Source organism: Rattus norvegicus, chromosome 2, assembly GCF_021556685.1.
Source record: "Rattus norvegicus strain SHRSP/BbbUtx chromosome 2, alternate assembly SHRSP_T2T, whole genome shotgun sequence".
NCBI classification, from domain to species: domain Eukaryota; kingdom Metazoa; phylum Chordata; class Mammalia; order Rodentia; family Muridae; genus Rattus; species Rattus norvegicus.
In genome coordinates, this window is record NC_141535.1 from 171360025 (window position 1) to 171379350 (window position 19326).

The window sequence follows — 19326 nt, forward strand, 5'->3', positions numbered from 1 at the left end:
ATCCCATGGGAGGACAGCTGGTCCAGCAGCCATCTCCAAAGAGCTAACATTTGTGGCACTGGGGCTCATCCTCCTGCCTCTGGCAGCTATAGACCCTGTTAGGGGAGACCTCTCCCTGACTTCTCCTCAGCTAGACTCTATGATAACACAGCATCAACTTTTCAGTCCTCAAGACCAGAGGAAGCAATAGAAATTTCCAGGCATCAGGTGCCACATCCAAAATACACCATTACTGTCCCTGCTTAAGGCTTGTGGATTCTTCCCTTGGATTTTACATATTTCTTCCCGCACTTTCCTCACAGGCCAACAGAGCTCTCTTCCTCTGATGCATTTATCAGTCTCTGCTCAGTCAACTTGCTAGAACTTTCTGCTTTCAGCGCCTCACTCTTCTGCTCAACACTGCAAAAGTCCCTGCTGTGGCCCAAGTCCCCATTGCTGAGCTGATATCTCCCCACAAGAGACCTCAAGACACAGGTGCTCCCCGACCCACATTGCGGTTACATTCTCACAAACCCTCCTGAAGCTGGAAAGGTTGTAAATAGATAATGCATTAATAATACCTCTTCTTAATCAACATCTTAGCTTAGCCTACCCTGTGCCTACAGCTGGGTAGCCACCTCCAAAGCCAAATGTATGCAAGAATGTTGAATAACTTGGTGTGTTTGAGACCTGCATCTAAAACCCCAGGCACCGCCCAGCACCTCCTAGAGTGTGTTACTTCTTTCTAATTGTGCTCATGAGCTGATAGGGTGGACTGGGGTGCTGTGGCTGGATTACATGGCCAGATTGCGTGTCAAGATGATCAAATTTCATATTGCTGCCTCAGGAAGTGTTCAAAATTAAGAATTCAGGACCAGAGAGATGGTCGAGAGTTAAGAGTTGAGAGTTAAGAGCACTGGCTACTCTTCCAGAGGATTCTGTTTCAATCCCTAGTGCTGGCATGACAGCTAACCACCATTTATAACTCCCTCCCATGGGATCTGACTCCATCTTCTGCCCCCCCCCCCAGCACTCCACACACATACACACACTACACACGGATAGGCATGCAGGCAAACACTCATACACATAAAGTAAAAACAATATTTCAAAATTCTGAATTGAAAGTACAGCATCTATAGGATATATATATCACTTTCATATCACAGTAAAGCTGCCAATTGTAAACCAAGCCATCTCAAGTCAGGGAGACTGTAGGTCAAACCAGGTTTTCATGAGGACTTCGGGGCGGACCCTAATCTCACTAGTGTTCTTGTAAAAAGGGGAAAGATGACAGAGAGAAAAGATGTGACAATAGAGAGAATGCCATCCAGAAGCCAAGGAATGCCTGAAGCTACATTCAGCTAGATGAGAGGCATAGAACAGTACCTGTCACAGCTCTCAACGTCAGCACTACATGCACATCCCTTGTGGCTGACCGTCACGGCCACATGAAGAGCCTCTTTGCTTTGATTTTCTTCATCGCAGTGACTCTCCACAGACCCTGATGGGCTGCCCTCACACATGTCTATTAACCGATCCCTCCTGCGGTGCGTCCGACCGTCTGTTAAGCTCCTCCCACTTTTTTTCTTCACCATTATTGGAAAGCATTCTTCAGAATGCCTTCTTAGATCTGTTTGCACTCTACATTGTCTCTTCTGTGCTGGCAAGTCTATGTCAATTTGACACAAGCTAGAGCTATCTATCTGAAAGGGAACCTCCATTGAGAAACCCACCATAAGATCCAGCTAGACAGCATTTTTTAAAATAGTGATTGATTCGGGGAGGGCCCAGCCCATGGTGAGTGGTGTCATCCCTGGACCTACAAGAAAAGGTTCTATAAGAAAGCAGTCTGAGCAAGCTACGAGGAGCAAGCCAGTAAGCAGCACCCCTCTGTGGTTTCTGCATTAGCTCCTGTAGGATCTTGCCTTGTTTGAGTTCCTGTCCTGACTTCCTTTCAGTGATGAACAGCAATGTGGAAGTGTGACTCAAAGAAACCCTTTCCTCCTCATCTTGCCTTTTGGTCCTGGAGTTTCGTCGCAGCAATAGAAACCCTAACGGAGACACTTTCATTCAGAGTCTTCCACAATTCTCTTGTTATTGTACCTACATGTGGAAGCCAGGACCTCGTGCATACTAAGCAAGGGCCCTAGCATAAGCTACCTTTCTGGCTCCTAGTATCTCTTCATCATGTATCATTCAGTCAGGAACTACTGAGCATCGGGTCTAGTGAGAAGGATGTCCTAGGTGGGAATAGTCCTTTTAGCCATCAAATTCCTGGAGCATTCCTTCTAACATGTTACATCACACAAAGGGTCGTAGAGGAGACAACGTATCTATTTGTGTTTTAGTCTTTACTTGAGGTGCTGGAGAAGGAAGCCAGGATCCAGCACACACAGGTAAGCAAGCATTGTTCCACTGAAGCCCACCCTCAGCCCTGAAGGGAATTCGTTAAAGGTAAAGTCTTTCTCAACTCTGAGAGTAAATCATTCTTACTGTCTCCGTGCCAAGGGAGCCCAGCTAGTTAACTGCCGCACTGAAGGAATTATGGGCTTGAGCTGAAGGAGCAGGTTCCTCTAGATTCACGCCACCAGAGCCAATAAATTTCATGACTAATAGAGAGTGGTGGGAAGAGTAAAGAAAATAGCCAAGCATATCCTGGTGGGTCAACAGGGCAACCGTAATAAATAAGAGAGAGACAGTAGATTGTCAGTTCAATCTTCCTGGCAGCTCCAGTACCCTAGGCTCCAGAGAGAAACCACCTACAGTCTCCAATAAACATCTCTGATATATACATTCGTGTACACACACACACACACACACACACACACACACACACACACACACACACGGTAATGTATTACTCTAAGCCAGGAGTTTAACATTTGCTTGTTTGTGGGTTTTGTTTCTGTCTTAATTGAATTCTACTGATTTACAACTGAAAGCTATCCATGCTAACCATTCAAGCAAAACAGAATGGAAATCCAACTACAAGTATCAATACAGTTTGTCCCATGAACACTGCAGATCAAGGAAGAGCTGTTGGCCTCACTGCCTGTCTCAAATAAGACACACTGCAGTGGGACAGAGTCCGTATGTTTGGTGTTCACAGCCTCAAACTCCCAAACCTTCATGAAAGCCTCCATATGACTTTAACTTAAATTTTTAAAAATTTTTATTTTATGTATATGAGTACATTGTTGCTGTCTTGAGACACACCAGAAGAGGGCATCAGATCTCATTACAGATGGTTGTGAGCCACCATGCGGTTGCTGGGAATTGAGCTCAGGACCCCTGGAAGAGCAGTCAGTGCTCTTAACCACTGAGCTCCATGCTCTCTCCAGCCCCACGACTTTAAGTGAACTGTTTCTGTTTTAAAGTGAATAAACGAATGCTTTAGTAGAGAGGGGATAGTACTAGGCCGTGCTTACTTAGCTCAGGATAGCCTCAAACTCACTAGAAAGGTGAGGCTAGCCTTGACCTCTAATTTCCCCTGCCTCTGCCTCACAGCTGAACCTTCTCTTCCCATGTCACCTTTGATCTTTGTTCTGAAAACTTGTACCAAAGATTGTGAATGAACCAAGAAGCAATAATTCCAAGTTGTGGCTGTAAACTCTAATTACTGCAATAGCCATTGTGTGCAGTCACAGGCTGAGCCCTGGGTGGTCTCACAGGGTACAAGCAGAAGGTCTGGGGATCTTTTACACTTGATCTTAGCCAAAAGGCCGAGAAGCGATAGGTCTGGGGATCTTTTATACCTTCCTGACCAGCCATTAGCAGACTAGCAGAATGTCTGTATACGGCTGTCTGAAGCCTGACTGGTTCATGGAGGACTTGATGTCACTCTGGTGAATGCATTTACCTAAGAGACCTGAGAAAAAGCAAATGGCTTAGGAGACATCTAGGAAAAGCACTTTACTTACTTCTGTCTTGACTGGGGTTTAGCACTGAACATTCTGTTGGAAATAAGCCTCAAGCATGCCGAGAATATTTTGTTCCGCATTATAAATGCAAACCAGCCCCTATGCAGATGGAATTCTCAATTTTATAACCCCATAAATCTGTCTTCTTCCATAACAGAAACTGATTTAACTATTGAAAGCAAATAAAAAAAAAGACCTATTCTGGGTGTTTAGAGGCTCTTTAGGTAGTAATGGGACTTGTGGGTATAGCTTGGTGATAGAGCTCCCATGAACATGACAAGGCTTTGGGCTCAAAGCCAGTAGAGAGAAAGAAAGAATGAATGAAAGAGAGAGAGAAAGGAAAAGCCAGGAGTGATGGCATACACCTTTAATCCCAGCACACAGGACAGGCATGTGAATCTCCAGAGTGTTCAAAGCCAACTTGATCCACGTAGAGAGGTTCAGGGAGGAGGCAATATGAAATTATATGAATTTGACCTGTTATAGATGTTTAAATTTTAAAAATAAATAATAAATGTATTAAAAATTTAGAATCTTTGTTTAAGCAAAACACGTAACTTACAGGCAAAATATTTATAAAGGAAATACCTGAGAAATTTAGTATTTTATTGTTTAATGAAACTGTATTTATAAGTGAGTTGGGGGGTTAGGGTTGTAGCTGATAGTGTTTTCTTTTGGGGCCTGGATGAACTCAGAGTCTGTTACATGTTAAGCTTGTGTTGTACAGCTGAACCACACCTGCGGCCCCTACGAAACCTTTCTACATTGTCTAGTGGCTGGTTTGTGCAGCTCAGAGTAGGTTTAAGGCTTCAGGCATAGATTACTTTGTACTTCAGACTTCTGGATGGAAAATTGTTGGGAGCAGAGGGCGAGAGAGGAAGGAACCTCCTAGGGTAATTGCTACTTCATAGCAGAGATTGAGGAAAAACAGAAAGGGATTGCGCTGGCTTCCATCCCTCCCTTGGGCAAACGGCTCCCTGTCACTTCATTGCACGCAGAATGGTGCCAGCCACATGACTGGAGTGAAAGAGACCATTTATCAGCACAGTGCATTTGTGCTGCAGAGTGTGTGCTACGCAGATGGTGAACGTATTGTTCTCATGAAAGGGAAACAGCTCTCTGCAAAGGAGAATTTTAATGGCAACGATCTGGGGTTGGTACTCTGCAAACTTGATTTCATTACATTCGGTTTTGATCACTGTCTTCATTATTGGCAGAGTGAGATGAAAAGATATCCAGCTTTGGCCATTTGTTCTGCACAGCAAGTCACTATGCTGACATCCCTATTACCATTGACAGAGTTGCATAAATCGAGTGTGAGCTTGTAGCCTAGTCTTTCTCACTGGCAAGATTACTTTTCCTGTACTTAAAACCGTTCTAAAGCTACTCAGTACTGCTTGTCTCAGCCATGACAAGCCTCCATAAGGCACAGTGGCTGGGGCCCTCTGGTCTAGAGAGCCAGGAGGTACTAACTATATAACTAAGATGTGAGCAAATAATAGGTAGCAGAGAATAGCTTTGTTGAGGCACCAGTGGAAGGGGAAGCCCTTGGTCCTGTCAAGGTTGGAGCCCCAGTGCAGGGGAATATGGGGGGCAGTAAGGGGGGTGTATAGGGGGAATACCCGTATGGGGAAAGGGGAGGGAAGGGAATGAGGGCTTATGGACAGGAAACCAGGAAGAGGAATAACGTTTGAAATGTAAATAAAGAAATATATCTAATAAAAAATTTTAAAAAGATAGGAGCAAATAGAGGGGTAAGCAAGGGTGACTCCTATTACAAGGAACAGAAGGTGAAGGGCATCAAATAGAACATCTGTGAGCCACATAGGTGTTTATGGGTAGCAAGTGGCTAACCCTGAAGCTTTCAGCCCCTGTGAGTAGCCTTTCGTTTACTCTCTTTGGAAGACTGTTTCTTGGCCATGTAAAATATTGGTTCAAGGAGGACCCAAATTATGCATTTACATTTCATACAATGTTTGACTTTACAGCTTCTTTCTTTGACTGAAGCAGAATCCAATGCACTGGGTGAAAGGAAGGACTCTGACTATATACTGCACACCAAAGACGGGTCAGTAACTCAGATCTAGAAGGAAACAATTCACATGGTAACATCAAAGAGATCCCTGCATGTGGAGGAAGCCTCTGCTTCAGCCAAGGTAAACTGTAATCTCAAACTGTAAGAAAGAGGGGGGTCAGGTCTGACCCCAAGCTTTGCTTCTTTTGAGTGTTCTGAAAGTTCCTGCTGCTCCCTCACCTTCCCCAGGCTCCTAGATAGCAAGTTTAATTCCCAGCAGAATCATAACCAAGGCAGACCGTCTGGCTGAAAAAAACAGACTTGCGCTCTCCATTGTCCTCAGTGGCCAAAGACACACAGGAAAGCTAACAAGATGCAAATCCTGTTCAATGTGCCTAAGACCTTTTACATCTCTAAGCAAAGGCCCCGAAAACTTATTCAATTTGCTGGCCTCAGACGATGGCTTCAGAGGATGGCAGAAAGTGCAACACTAATTTAAATAAATTGCATGTAGTCAAAGAGAATGAGACGGCTTTGTCTTTGTTTAGTCTGAGGGGCTATTTTCGTGATTGCAGGGGTCTGATATCATCTTCTCAATTACTGCAAAGCTCAAGAGTGTCTATCATTTACCCTCGAGCAACACTCCCATTATGGGTCATTTTGCAACTACCCATCCCGCTCATAGCCACTGCAAAACTGGCCATCTGTGGAAGTAATCCTCTGGGAGCAAGGCTACTAAGTGTCTTTGAGAGTAAGTAAGCAACAAATACTAGGACACTGGTTATGTTTAAAGACCCAAAAAGATACTTTCTACCACCAAGGGACATGTATCTCAGTCCCAGAGGTCTTTAGACTCTTCCAGGCAGTGTTTGCACCTGAACCTCCAAGTTCCCCAAAGATTTCTTTTGCTGTTGTGCTTTTTTTGAGACAGTCTCACCATGTAGCTCTAGGCTGGTCTCTTCTGCCTCAGCCACCTAAGAGCTGACTGGATGGGATGACAGGGTGTTGTGGTAGCAATCTTCCCATAAACCTCCAGTTTAGGGAGATGTTTATTAGGGTATAGGATACTCTCAAGAAAAGTCAAACATTGTATACTGCAAGGAAACTCCTTAAACACAGGAAGTAAGCAACTCATGCCTCCGGAAGTTCCTAAAACATAACAAATACACTAGGCCTTTCTCTCCCTAAGCATATATAAGCAGTAAGGATTGCTGAGAGACACTCTCAGACCTGCCAAGCCACTAGCGAGAAGACAGTGACCAGCTAACCTGCCTAGAAGACTCTCAGCAAGCTGTGCTGTTTAGAAGAAGCTCAGATCGGAACTACCTGGAAGAAAGAGACCAACCTAATTGCCTACAAGAAGTAAGGACTCCCCCAGTCACCTGGAAGAAGCAGAAACCAGCCTAGGGACCTAGAAAAGGCTCAGACCATGGGTATCAAGAGACACTCTCTAATCTGTTGAGTTGCCTCTAAGCTGTGTAGAATGCTCCAGCTTTCCAGCTGTGGTGAGCTGTCACCTATGTTGGGGATGGGGCTGGGAGTTGCATCCATATTTGAGTCATCTCTGCTCCTGGAGATAACCCCAATAAAGCTCAATAGTTCATCAAATTGGACTTTGGTTTTGTCCTTACTTTGATCTGTAGTTGATTCCCTATCTGGGGTGAGCAGACATTTGTTCATGCCTCCACAGGAATAGTGTCACACAACACAGAGGGGTAGCACCAGTCCCAGCTGGAGGGAAAGCTTGGAGGAAACTGGTGGGAGAAGGAGGCTCCTAGTAGCTACTCAAAAGACATTACCAATGCTTGAAAATGGCTTCTGGGCTTAGGAGCCTGATACATTGTATAAAGGAAGACTTTATACACTGCCACATCTGCATCATTGCCTTTCCAGCTCATAAAGCAGGACTTTGAAATCAGATCTTTTCTCCATAAATCTCTTTGGCCGACAGACTAGAATAGTGTCTTGAAAAGTGCCTTTCCTTCCTTCTACCAGACAGAGCAGAACAATCTAAATGAACACTTGTAGGGACTTGAGGTAGAGTTCATTATTAGTAAGTGTGAGGCCCCTACCCACAAGCAAAACAAAACCTTCTAACTTTCCCACCACTTTTTGGTCTTACAAAAGCCAAAATCTGTAACTTGCCATATTTGGGGGTCTAAAAATCACCACTTCTGAAAAACAACACAGAGAATTCTACAGCGTTGGTCTAGGTCTAAAAAGGAGAGAGGAAAAGGTAAGAATGATTTTTAACTTCTCTTGATACTTTAGTTTAAATTGATGGGTGCATCTAAAGGGAGGTACACGGCATCTCTAAGAGAAGCAGACACTCTGAAAACCCAACAACATTTACACACTGAAGACGGGAATTTTAAAAATCTAATCACTTCCTGGAGCTGCGGCCATCTCTAGCATCCTCAGCAAACTGCTACTGGAAGCTAGATGTGGAAGTTGGGATGTCTCAGGTGGATTCATTTGTTTCCAGTTAAGCAGAAGGAAGCCTGTATCCGTCACTTCCATTTGCACATTTCTAACCCACCACAGGTCGATGACAATGCAGGCAGATTACACTGATTTTGTTTGATCCAAGGACTCGGGATAGGCAATTTTTTGTTTGTTTGTTTTTTGGTGTGGTGCTGGATGAAACCAAGGGCCTTGTGCATGCCAGGAGGCAACCCATACCTTCCATATCTACAGACCCCAGGATGTCAGCACCCCCCAGGACCATTCTGCATAAGTAAATTTAATAAATTTCATGTAGACATACAATGTGTTCAGTGAAATGGGAACAGTGAAAATTCTAAAGAAATGATATTTCTGTTCTATCATTAAGTTGAGAGTCAATGGCAGGATGCAATATGTGTGTGTGTGTGTGTGTGTATAAATATATAGTATATATTTATATATTATTCATATATATATATAAAACTTAGGAAGTAACCATATATATTAGCAAGTCTCTTTTATTTAATTACTTTATATGTATTTTATTTACATTGGAAATAAATTATATATATTAAATATATAAATATATAAAACATAGGAGGTAACCATCGTGAAGAAATTTTAATACGTGCCAACATAAGTACTGGTTCTAAGGTTTAACTTCTACCAAACCCCACAAGTGACATAAAATCCATGTGGGAAGTAAATATTGGCTTGGTATCACCATATTTATCCCCCTTAATTTTCTATTTACTTCAAAAGAGTTGCAGTTGTCAGTTCCTTTTGTGTCTAAGATCAAACACCCTCCATACAATGAGACTTTAAGTATCTCTTTTTTCCAGAGAACTTATTGCATTGAACACACTGATAACTTGTGGGGCTTTCTTTTTAAAGACTTGCTAACTAGGGGCTGGAGAGATGGCTTAGCACTTAAGGAAACTGGCTGTTCTTTCAGAGGACCCAGCTTCAAGTCCCAGGACCTACTGTCTGTAACTCCAGTTCCGTGGTATCCGACACCTTCACACAAACATACATGCAAGCCAGACACCAATGTGAATAAAATACATATAAAATAATTAAGTAAGAGACTTGCTAACTAGCCATTCAGTTTTAAAGTCTAATATATAAGAATATAAGAAATAGAGCAATTCCTTGGTATCTGAAGGGGTTGGTTCAAGGACATCCTCACCCCCATAGAAACTAAACTCTGCATATAACTAAGTGCTTCTAATAAACCACACACTATTGCACATAGCCCATGCCTATCCCCTGCCCATTTTAAGTCATCTCAGATTGTTTGTAATGCCTATGCAGTTTTGAATTACAGTTCTGATGTGCTGTTTAAGGAGTAAGGACCAGACAAAAAGGGGGCTGCTTGTTCAGTAGGAACACGATACCATGGTGGGCCTAACTGAATAAGGAATGTCAGCAATAAGGTAATACCTTCCATTGATTGAATCTTAGCTGTGAGAGCCATGAGTGCAGGGAGCCAACTTTGACTTTGATGGCGGGTCTGATAAAGGCCTCAGTCTCTGCCACAAGGGTTTTATGATAACTCTGACTGGCAGGGTCACTCATGCAGACATTCTGGAGTGGTTGTGCTTGAGAATGCCATCATTGTCCCAGCCTTAATCATTAACGACCTCATGAAAAGGCATTTCTGAAGAACCTGTCAGAACAAACCTTCAGTGAGTAAACTAATCAAAGAACACTGCCTTCTACATATTGATTATGCAAGATAAGAAATAAGATAAACTAAGCAACATCATCTTCAGCCATGGTAAAGAAAGGAGGATAATCTGATATTTTCCTTTCAGGATTCTGGGACTTCTTTTCCAAAGCTTCTTTGGAAATTGCTAATATTACCCCGTTGGGATATCTTCACTGAATGAGACACAGCCTCAAAGTAATGAATTTGGAGAGCAGTAAACTGCTGTAGCTTGAATTGTAAACAAATTACTCTTAATCTGCAATGGTAACTATCAGTTCTTCCTAAAGAGTCAATAGACTTCTCAACCCAAGGGCAGAGGAAAGGAAAAAAAAAAAAAAGTCAGAGCATGTAATGTTGGTCGTAATTTCTAACCCATTTATATTTAGTGTCCTATGATCAGTTCCTTCTACTTGTACTTCAGTATAAAATAAAAACTACAATCTTACCAAACAATAATCCATGCAAGTCAACAGTAACAGGATGATACAAGGATAACTAAAGATATGGCTGCCACATTTGCTTTTTGACAGACACAGTACAATTTATTAAATGGAGAGTTTTCTAGGAAAATAAAGGTAAGGTTTGGGTAGACATTCTCAGAAAATACTGATAGGGAACATTTTCACCTAAACAAACATTGATAATGATAGGTGATGACCTCATGCATGCCACAATCCAAAATGAGGTCATGGTAATTGAGTGAAGTAGAATTCTACAAGTGAGTGAGGGAAGAAAGGGGATGCTGTCAAGAAAAGAAGACGCTAACAGGAAGGCAGTGAGATATGGTGTGACCCTTCCCTGTTCAATCCTGAGTGTGGAAGGTCTTGCCCAACTCACCAAAATCCATATTTACCTGAGGGAGAAGGGAGGCAGAGCCTGTCTTTTCCTAATTGGTCTTTAATGATGACATGAGCCTACTACATTTAAACAGGATGGGAATGTAATACGTGTCATAAAAGGTCTATAAACTACTTTCTGTCTTTGGTGAAGGCCGAGGTGGACCAAGTGCTCTGAATCACTCCTGCTCTTTTGTTGCTTGGAGTTGAAGGGCCAGTGCTAACTGCCAGGGGTGAAATCAAGTGGAAATCTGAAACTAGAGGTCATGTACAATCCAGCACGATAACTCCCGCCCCCAGTAAGGAATCTGGAAATACTAGTTATGCTCTGCTGAGCTTATAACTATATTCTAAGGATCCAGATGTGAAGGTTAAGCTCCATTTTAGAAGGAAAAAAAAAAAAAAAAAAAAAAAAGAAAGAAATGCCAAATACTGAGCGGCAGCGGCGGGAGAAGGGATGTGGGGGGGTGGAGGTGTGGGGGTTTGGGGTATGGGGGGTGGGGGGTGGAGGGGTGAGGGTGGGAAGTGGGGGGAGGGCATAGATAGGCACACTGTCACAAGAACAACCTCTCAGGTATATCCTAGGGTCTAGCCTAATCTTTAGACTCTCAGAGCTCTGAATGCTCTTACATGTACTCCCTAAAAGGCATTTGAGAGCTGGAGCTCATTAGTTCAGCCGAGTATTTGATCCCCAGAACCTCAAAATAAACAAACACGCCCCCCCCAAATTAAAAAGCATTTGAATCTAATGCTATCTGTGTCCTAAATCGACTAAGGAGGTGCAGAAAATAAGTCAGTTGCTCCCTAGAATTGATTAGATTACGAATGGGAAAGGGTCTGGGGTTCGCGGGATGCTTTGCATCTGACAAGCATTTTTTTTTTTTTTTTTTTTTTTTTTTTAGGACAAGCTTCCTCCCCACCCCCAATCCTTCACCTCTTGACAGCAGCATGCAATTTTCAACATCAATCAAAAAGCCCCCTTTAATAAAGCAGAAGTATAGCGTGAGTTGGTCTTAAAAACTAATCGGAAGGGAATTTAGTTGAGTAGTTCCTTCTAAGAGAAAGAACATTTTTTTTTTTAAGAAATAGGAAGGACGCGAAAAAAGAAGATGCCTTTCCAAGCTTTAAGATTGTAGAATAGCTTTCTTCTCCAAATGACTTTGCAAGCGTTCCTCGCAGGTCAGTGTCTGCAGGGGTCTGTGGAACCCTGGGAACACTGTTGGCAGGATGACAGCACCAAAAAGCCGCAGCCCAAGCCGAAATGCCCGCGCCCCGCACGCCCCTGCCCTCAGGGACACTTACCGCGACCCTCGCGGCTGCTGCTCGCACCCGGATCTCTGGCGGCCCCGGACCCTGGTGTCCCGGCTCCCGCCCCACGCGGCCTCGCGGTCATACGACTCGCTTGCGGGACGCGGTGTGAGCGGCGGACTCGGCAGAGAGAACGGACGCCAGGAGCGGAGCTGGCCTCGCGGGCCGCGCCGGGGCCTTCCCTCCGTGTCGTCGGTGCCAAACAGCTCCCCTCTGGGTCACTTCCATTCTGTGCTCAGTCCCAGAGCGGCGAGACATCTGTTTTCCATAAGCCTCGCGCAGAGGCAAATCCTGGATTAAATGCCAGAGCCCACACCGCAGCTGATCCGCGCACAAAGAGCCGCGGACAAACACGCAAGTTGGTGCCCAGTTCCAGAACGACTCCGATGACTAAGGCGGCCGCAGTTGGGATGCGCCAATCCGCGGCTGGCTGGGTTTTCAGGTTTACTGCGGAAAACTCACACACACGCGCGCGCGCGCACACACACACACACACACACACACACACACACACACACACACCGCCCGCCCACCCCACGAAAGCACGCTCTGTCCCTGCAGGGGAAGTGACTTCAGCTGCACCCGGCTGAGCGAGCTCGACTCAGCCGGCCTCCACCGCCGAGCCTTCAGTATTGAAAGCAAACACTGCTGAACATGAAGGGGGCGGGGGGGGGGGGAGCTCGGCATTTGCTTTAATTCCAATTCACCAGTCAATTGTCATACAGTCAGCGCTGAAAATAATGAGGAAATGCTGTCGTTGCAAATTGATTTTTCACTCTCCAAAACAGCTGGGCAAAATTGCTGCCTCCCCACCCCCACCACCCTGCACCATCCTGTCCCTTCCTCGCTTTGGAGTGTCTTGGACAGCGTGAAGTCAGTACTTACTCTCGAGTGTTCTACAGTCTAGGGCGGGTTGTGCCAGGAAGATTTACCAGTTCCCAACCCGGCAAAATTAGTCAAAGAAACACAGGTTGGGGAGAACACAGATGGGGATTTTCAATCACTCTGGAGTCCAAAGACAGTTCTCCGCCCCCATCCCCGACCTGCCACCACCTCCCAGACAAACCTTTTAAATTTTGGGCTTCTGCAGGCTCTAGAACAAAGAGGCTGGGCACTAGCTGATCCTGAATGCGGCAATGAGGACAAAACCTTGCCTATGGTGAATGACAAGGAAGCTAGGTTACTTGTCCATAAACTGGGATCCTGTCATCTGGCTAGAAACTAAAGGGATCCTTTGAGAGATTTTGAGCTGGCAAGTGACATAATAAGATTCCCACTGCAGAAGGATAATTTCACAAGGCAAGTCCAACCTAGATAGGGAGTGGAGGTGAGTTTGAAATGAAGAGGAAGGATTCCAAAGACAGCAAGAGAGAAACTAGGATATCACGCCCAATACAGGAGAGGAACACATATCATACAGAGGTTATAGCCTGCTGCCTCGAGGTCTGTGCCTCCTGTAGCAGGAAAAGTAGCAGAAAATGAAAGAGGACCCAGAGAAGCCAGGAGTTGGGTTCAGAACCAGGTCACCGAAGTTTAATATGGTTACAATGCAAACCAACCACACAGATTTCTGAGGCGTTTGGGGCCTTCTGGCTAAGCAAGACAGGTTGGGCAGGTGTGGAGTTAGACATCGAGGGTAAATACAGAGCAGGGAAAAATGGTTCGGATTTGGTTTGATGCATTTCCCAAAACAAAATACCTGGAAGTGAGGGGATTAAATAACAGAAACGCATTGCCCGACAGCCTCGGAGTCTGCAGCCAATGTGATGGGGAGGGGCTTGCTCCAGGGAGGGCCCGCTGGAGACCATTGTAGGCTCCTTGTGGCTTGTGGCATTGTAGCACTGATTTTCCCTGGCTCTCTCCTTGTGGGTCTGTGACCAGATGCCCCTCACCTCTTTTGTAAGATGCTAGTCATATTAGGTTAGGGGCCAACCTTACTCCAGAATTACTGCACTTCACTAATTACATCAGTCCTCATGAGTCAGTCAGCTTTCTGTCATGATATCAAGATGCTTAAAATAATCAACTTAGAATAGGGGAAGGTTTATCTTGGCTCTGTTTCACACTGTTGATCCACGGAAGCCTGGGTGAGACATGATGTTGGGGACATGACAAAGGGGACCGGTTTACCTATGGTGGCCAGGAAAGAGATATGTATAGACTGTGCTTCCAAAACTCCCTTCAAGGGCAGCTGCCCACAACTGAACTCATTCTATTAGACCCAGCCTCTAAAGTTGCACACTCCTGCGCTTGACAATAGCACTCAGGCTGGGGTGGGGGTAGGGGACAAGCCTTCAACACACAGACCTTTTGAGAAGTCTAAAATCTAATAGCATTTTGTTTCTGTCTTATAATTGGAAATTACCTTCTGTCCATAAAATGTCCCGTTCTGAGGTATGGGGACAGGCGTTAAGGCCTTGACATAGGAATGTGGAGAAAACAATTGAACTCATGAAATTCACCCATTGTGGGCTGGAGAGATGGCTCAGTGGTTAAGAGCACTGACTGTTCTTCCAGAGGTCCTGAGTTCAAACCCCAGCAACCACATGGTGGCTCACAACCATCTGTAATGAGATCTGGTGCCCTTTTCTGGTGTGTCTGAAGATAGCTACAGTATACTGATATATAATAAATAAATAAATAAATAAATAAATAAATAAATAAATAAATAAATAAATAAATCTTTTAAAAAAAGATTCGCCCATTGTGAGCAGAGTTACATCAGAGGATGGAGAGGAAATTGTAGGTGAGCAGGGGACACCTTGGGTGCAAACAGTGAGAAAGAGGACCAGATAATACAAAAGGTTTTATTAAATTTCGGTTACACACACACACACACACACACACACACACACACACACACACACCAACTTGTCTGATCACATCTTCTATTTAACACTGCCTGGAAACTTGGAAACTTGTACTATTTTTTTTCCTAAAGTGTTTCTATTCTACATGAATCGATCATGTACCATGTATTACCTGGGCACAGGTTCTAAGTGCCAGTGGCTACCGTGAACACAACCACAGACACAGGTATGACAGCCTCCCCGTTTAATTCTATTTACTTGGTCCTGATGCCAAGCCCGAAGGTCAACAACTGCCCCTTTCCTTCTAGACTCCTCCCCACCCCATGCCTCCCTTCTGTCTTAGTGCCAAAGCCCCTTGGGCCCTGCTGTGAGATCGAGACCACATGTAACTTCTGGATCATCTTCAGTGCAACCCACAAAGCTTTGAAACAGCTTAGAGCACAATGAACACATATCTTTAAGACTTTACATGTTATCTCAAGGTGCTGACAACAGAAGCCAGGGCCTTGCACACACTAGGCAGGTGCTCTACCATGAGCTACAGCCCCAACCCTCCTCACACAGCTTTTCATTTGTAATTGTGTGGGGAGGGAGGCAGGAGTTACTCTATTGTCCAGTTTTGTCTCCAACCCACCCTGGCTCAAGCAATCCTCCTCCATCTCCTGAGTAGCTGGTACTCAGACACGTCCTACTGTGCCTGGCACTTCCTCTTACTTCTTACTCCAAACAGTACTTGTGTACTTAACCCTCCATTGGAAGGCTGGCTGACATAAATAGGCCTCCTGAGAGGACTCTCTGGTACTCAATGGACCAGAAGGGTGGAATTCTTTTGGGAATCAGTGAGGAAGTTTGTGACGTGGGAAGGGATGTTCTGAGAATCCTGGGATGAAGTAACTAACATTAGAAGGCTATGGCAAGGTCAAGGTGAAACTGTTTCCTGCTGGAGTTCTTTGGTAGATCAGCTTCCTGACACCGCTGCTCAGTGACTGCAGCCTGCTTCTTTATAGACAGCTTGAATTTCACCTACTTATGTCTGCCTAGTATCTAAAATGTCACAATGACAAAAAGATTTGTGCATGAGACAGCTGGAAAGAGCCCGTTCCTTCCGCCTCAGGGGTAGCCAGGGTTTGCTGTGCACACAGGTTATGTACAGTGTCTTGGCACAGAAGGAGACAACACTGTTTCCTGTATCAAGAGTCAGATGACTAATGGGGGAAAGAGTCCAAGTACACAGTTAACTATGAGCCTTTCCATGAAAGAGGCACTGCAATTGTTCTAAGGACTCACGGGAAATGTGTGTGTGCATGTGTGTGTGTGTGTGTGTGTGTGTGTGTGTGTGTGTGTGTGTGCATCTGAGTGTCTGTATGTATGAGTTACATATGTGTATGCATGAGTATATGTATACATGTGTGTGTGCATGCATGCATGTATTTGTGTGTGTGCAGGAGTGTATGTGTGTATGCATCAGAGTGTCTGTATGTATGCGTTATATGTGTGTATGCATGTGCATATGCATGTATGTATACATGAATATATGTATGTGTGTGTGTATATGTATGCATGAATGTATGTGTATCTGTATGTGTTGGAAATGAAACCCAGGAGCCGTGAGCCTTTGGAGTAAGTGCTTGAACAGTGAACTAGACTCCCAGCCTGTCCATTCTCTAGGGAGTGAGAAAGGCTTGATGGGGAGAGGGAGAGTTCAAGTGCTCAAAGAAGTCATCTGTTGGAAGATTGGAGGAAAAGCCAGGTGATATATTAGTGACATCATGTATGCCTCAGGTCATTAGAGACTACTGACTCTCTAAGCCGTGGCCTTTGACCCTGACTCCCTCCTATGCTACCTGATTAAACTCCACATTTTCATCTGCCTCCTCCGGTTTCAGCTCGCACAGCTTTTGTGATGTTAGTTCCTCCTAAGCTTGCCTTTCTTCTCTTTCCCCAGTCTATAGCCTATCTTTAATCCAAACCCAGACTGTAGACTTTGACTGGCCTTGGATGACTGGAGCCTCTTGGGAAGTCATACACACATAGCAAGTCCTGACAGCAATAGTTACTTGTGTAGATAACTCATCTTCATTACTTTATGTGTGCCTCCAAAGGCCTGTTCGTGTCCTGTATGTGTGTGTTCACACGCAGGTGTGCGCACATGTATGTTCTTGTGTGACCGGAAATCATAGGTCAACCTCACGTGTCTTCCTCAGTCATGCTTACCATAGGCCCAAAGCAACAGTGTCAGAGAATCACGGTCTAAAACGTCTGAAACCATGAGCCAAAATAAGGCTTTCTTACTTGAAGGCCTATTTAATGTGGATATTTCTTACAGTGATGGAAAGTTGACTAACAGAGCTGGGAGTGATCTGAGTGTAAGAAGTGTAAGCATCTCCATCTGCAGCCTGACTGCCTGGTCCTGTCTTCCAAGTGCCTGCTCTCCCAATCAGAAGCTGAGAAAGGACATTCCTTGGAACAAGAAACCAGAACAAAATCCAAGGTCCCTTTTAGTTAGCAGAACACACAATAGACACCAGCCTGGACCTGGATTCTACAATCACCCTGTGAGGGAACAGGACAGGTGATCATGGGCAGCATCAGTGTAGCCCTACTTGCAATAAAGTGGGGGAAGAGCCATCCTCCAAGCAAAAGCACCCAATGTAGCAACAAGTAAGAGAGGGGGCTGCAGTGGTTTTAATCCCCAGTTGCCACCCCAACTCTTCTTGCCAGGTTACCTCTTTCTCCTAACACACTAGGTGAGGGAGAACAAGCTGGATGTGGTTGCTACAGAAAAGGATTTACAAGTAGCTTGTAGGCTGTTGGAGACTGAGATGCCTTTCTGACCCACTAACCTCAATTTTTAGAGGACCGGGGTTGCAGGTTACCAACCCTTCTGCTTACCCTGTGCTACTGACTTCAGTTCCCCTCACTATCACTAGCTCTTCCTTCCTCAAGGACTTTGCCCTCAAAAACCACACCCAGAAGCTTGAGATAGCACTAGATCCGTGCGCAGCTCAGAGCCCATAGTTGGTGTGGTCTATAAGCAGAAAAGGAGGCTCCCACCAGAGACCAGTATTCTCAGAACGCCCATGTGGAAGGCAGGGATGCCTGCCCTTGCTCCACTCCCGGCTTTCTCCCAGCCTCAGTGACAGCTCAGACAATGGCATCCTTGGTTTATTGCAAGTGCTGAGTGTGGGAAGACAGCTGCTTTTTAATGTCTTGCCATTATCTGTCCTCGTCACATAGCCAACACGGCTTCTGGGACTTCTGGGGTCACTGCTGCCTTATAGGGGTCTTTCCATTTTATGTTGGTAATGTACCAGGAGTAATTAATATTTATGTTATGTCCCCAGTGTGCCCAGAACACAGAAAAGATTCAGAGATACAACAGCTATCCAAGCTGAGGATGGATTGAAAGAACTTTCATTTCTAAGAAAATAGTAATAGCTGCTATTTCTTGTTCAAAGGACAGACACAAGAAAAGAGCTGTGTCCAGGGACGAGTCTGTGCTCTAAGATCTGGCAAGAACCATAAAGCTCACAGCCCTCATTCTGTTTCCTTGGCTCCAGAGGAAGAACTCAAGGGTTGGTGACATTGAAAGGACTGGGCTAGTCTGGGCACTCGGGAAATTCAATTTCCAGCTTTCTGGAAAGCACCTGGGACCACAAGAGAGAATAGAACAGATTTCACTGGGTTTCTGGAGCAGGCAGAGGCCACACACATTTTCCTTGAAGCCCCTGTTCGAGGATCACTTTAACCACAGTCTTAAACCTCCCTTGATTTCAGGAAACCCCGGTTAGCTGTGATCTAAGGTCATAAAATGGGACATTCTAGAAGTTAGCAGCCTGTAGGTGGAATGTCCACCCTATTGCTTACTCCTGTAAGTGCTCCTTGGGATTCACTATTGTTCACTGTTTGTTGTGCCTCATTAGAAAGAAAAATTACGGGGCTGGGGATTTAGCTCAGTGGTAGAGCGCTTGCCTAGCAAGCACAAGGCCCTGGGTTCGGTCCCCAGCTCCGAAAAAAAAAAAAAAAAAAAAAAAAGAAAGAAAAATTACAATAGATATGGGTGTACAGAAAAGTCAGTGTATGCTCCCTCTACCCACAGGATCAGTGCTGTCTGCTACCTGCGGCATCAGTTCTGTACTCCACATGCACATTAATGCTCTCCTTTACCTGCAGCATCAATGCTGTCCCCACATGAGCATCAATGCTGTCCTCCACCTGCAGCATCAATGCTGTCCTCCACCTACAGCATCAGTGCTGTCCCCACATGAGCATCAATGCTGTCCTCTACCTGCAGCATCAA

General features: G+C 44.9%; 1 protein-coding gene across 10 annotated transcripts in view; it reads right to left on the reverse strand.

Annotated features, from left to right (window-relative positions):
• Trim2 (tripartite motif-containing 2) overlaps positions 1–19326 on the reverse strand; it is a 151643-nt gene that overhangs the window by 90191 nt on the left and 42126 nt on the right. For 2 of the 10 annotated variants that reach the window (XM_087627115.1, XM_087627114.1), the window contains exon 1: positions 9805–10030. In XM_087627115.1, the coding sequence (XP_087483241.1) occupies positions 9805–9939 (135 nt within the window). In that variant the 5' untranslated portion in view covers positions 9940–10030. 10 annotated transcript variants of the gene reach the window in all.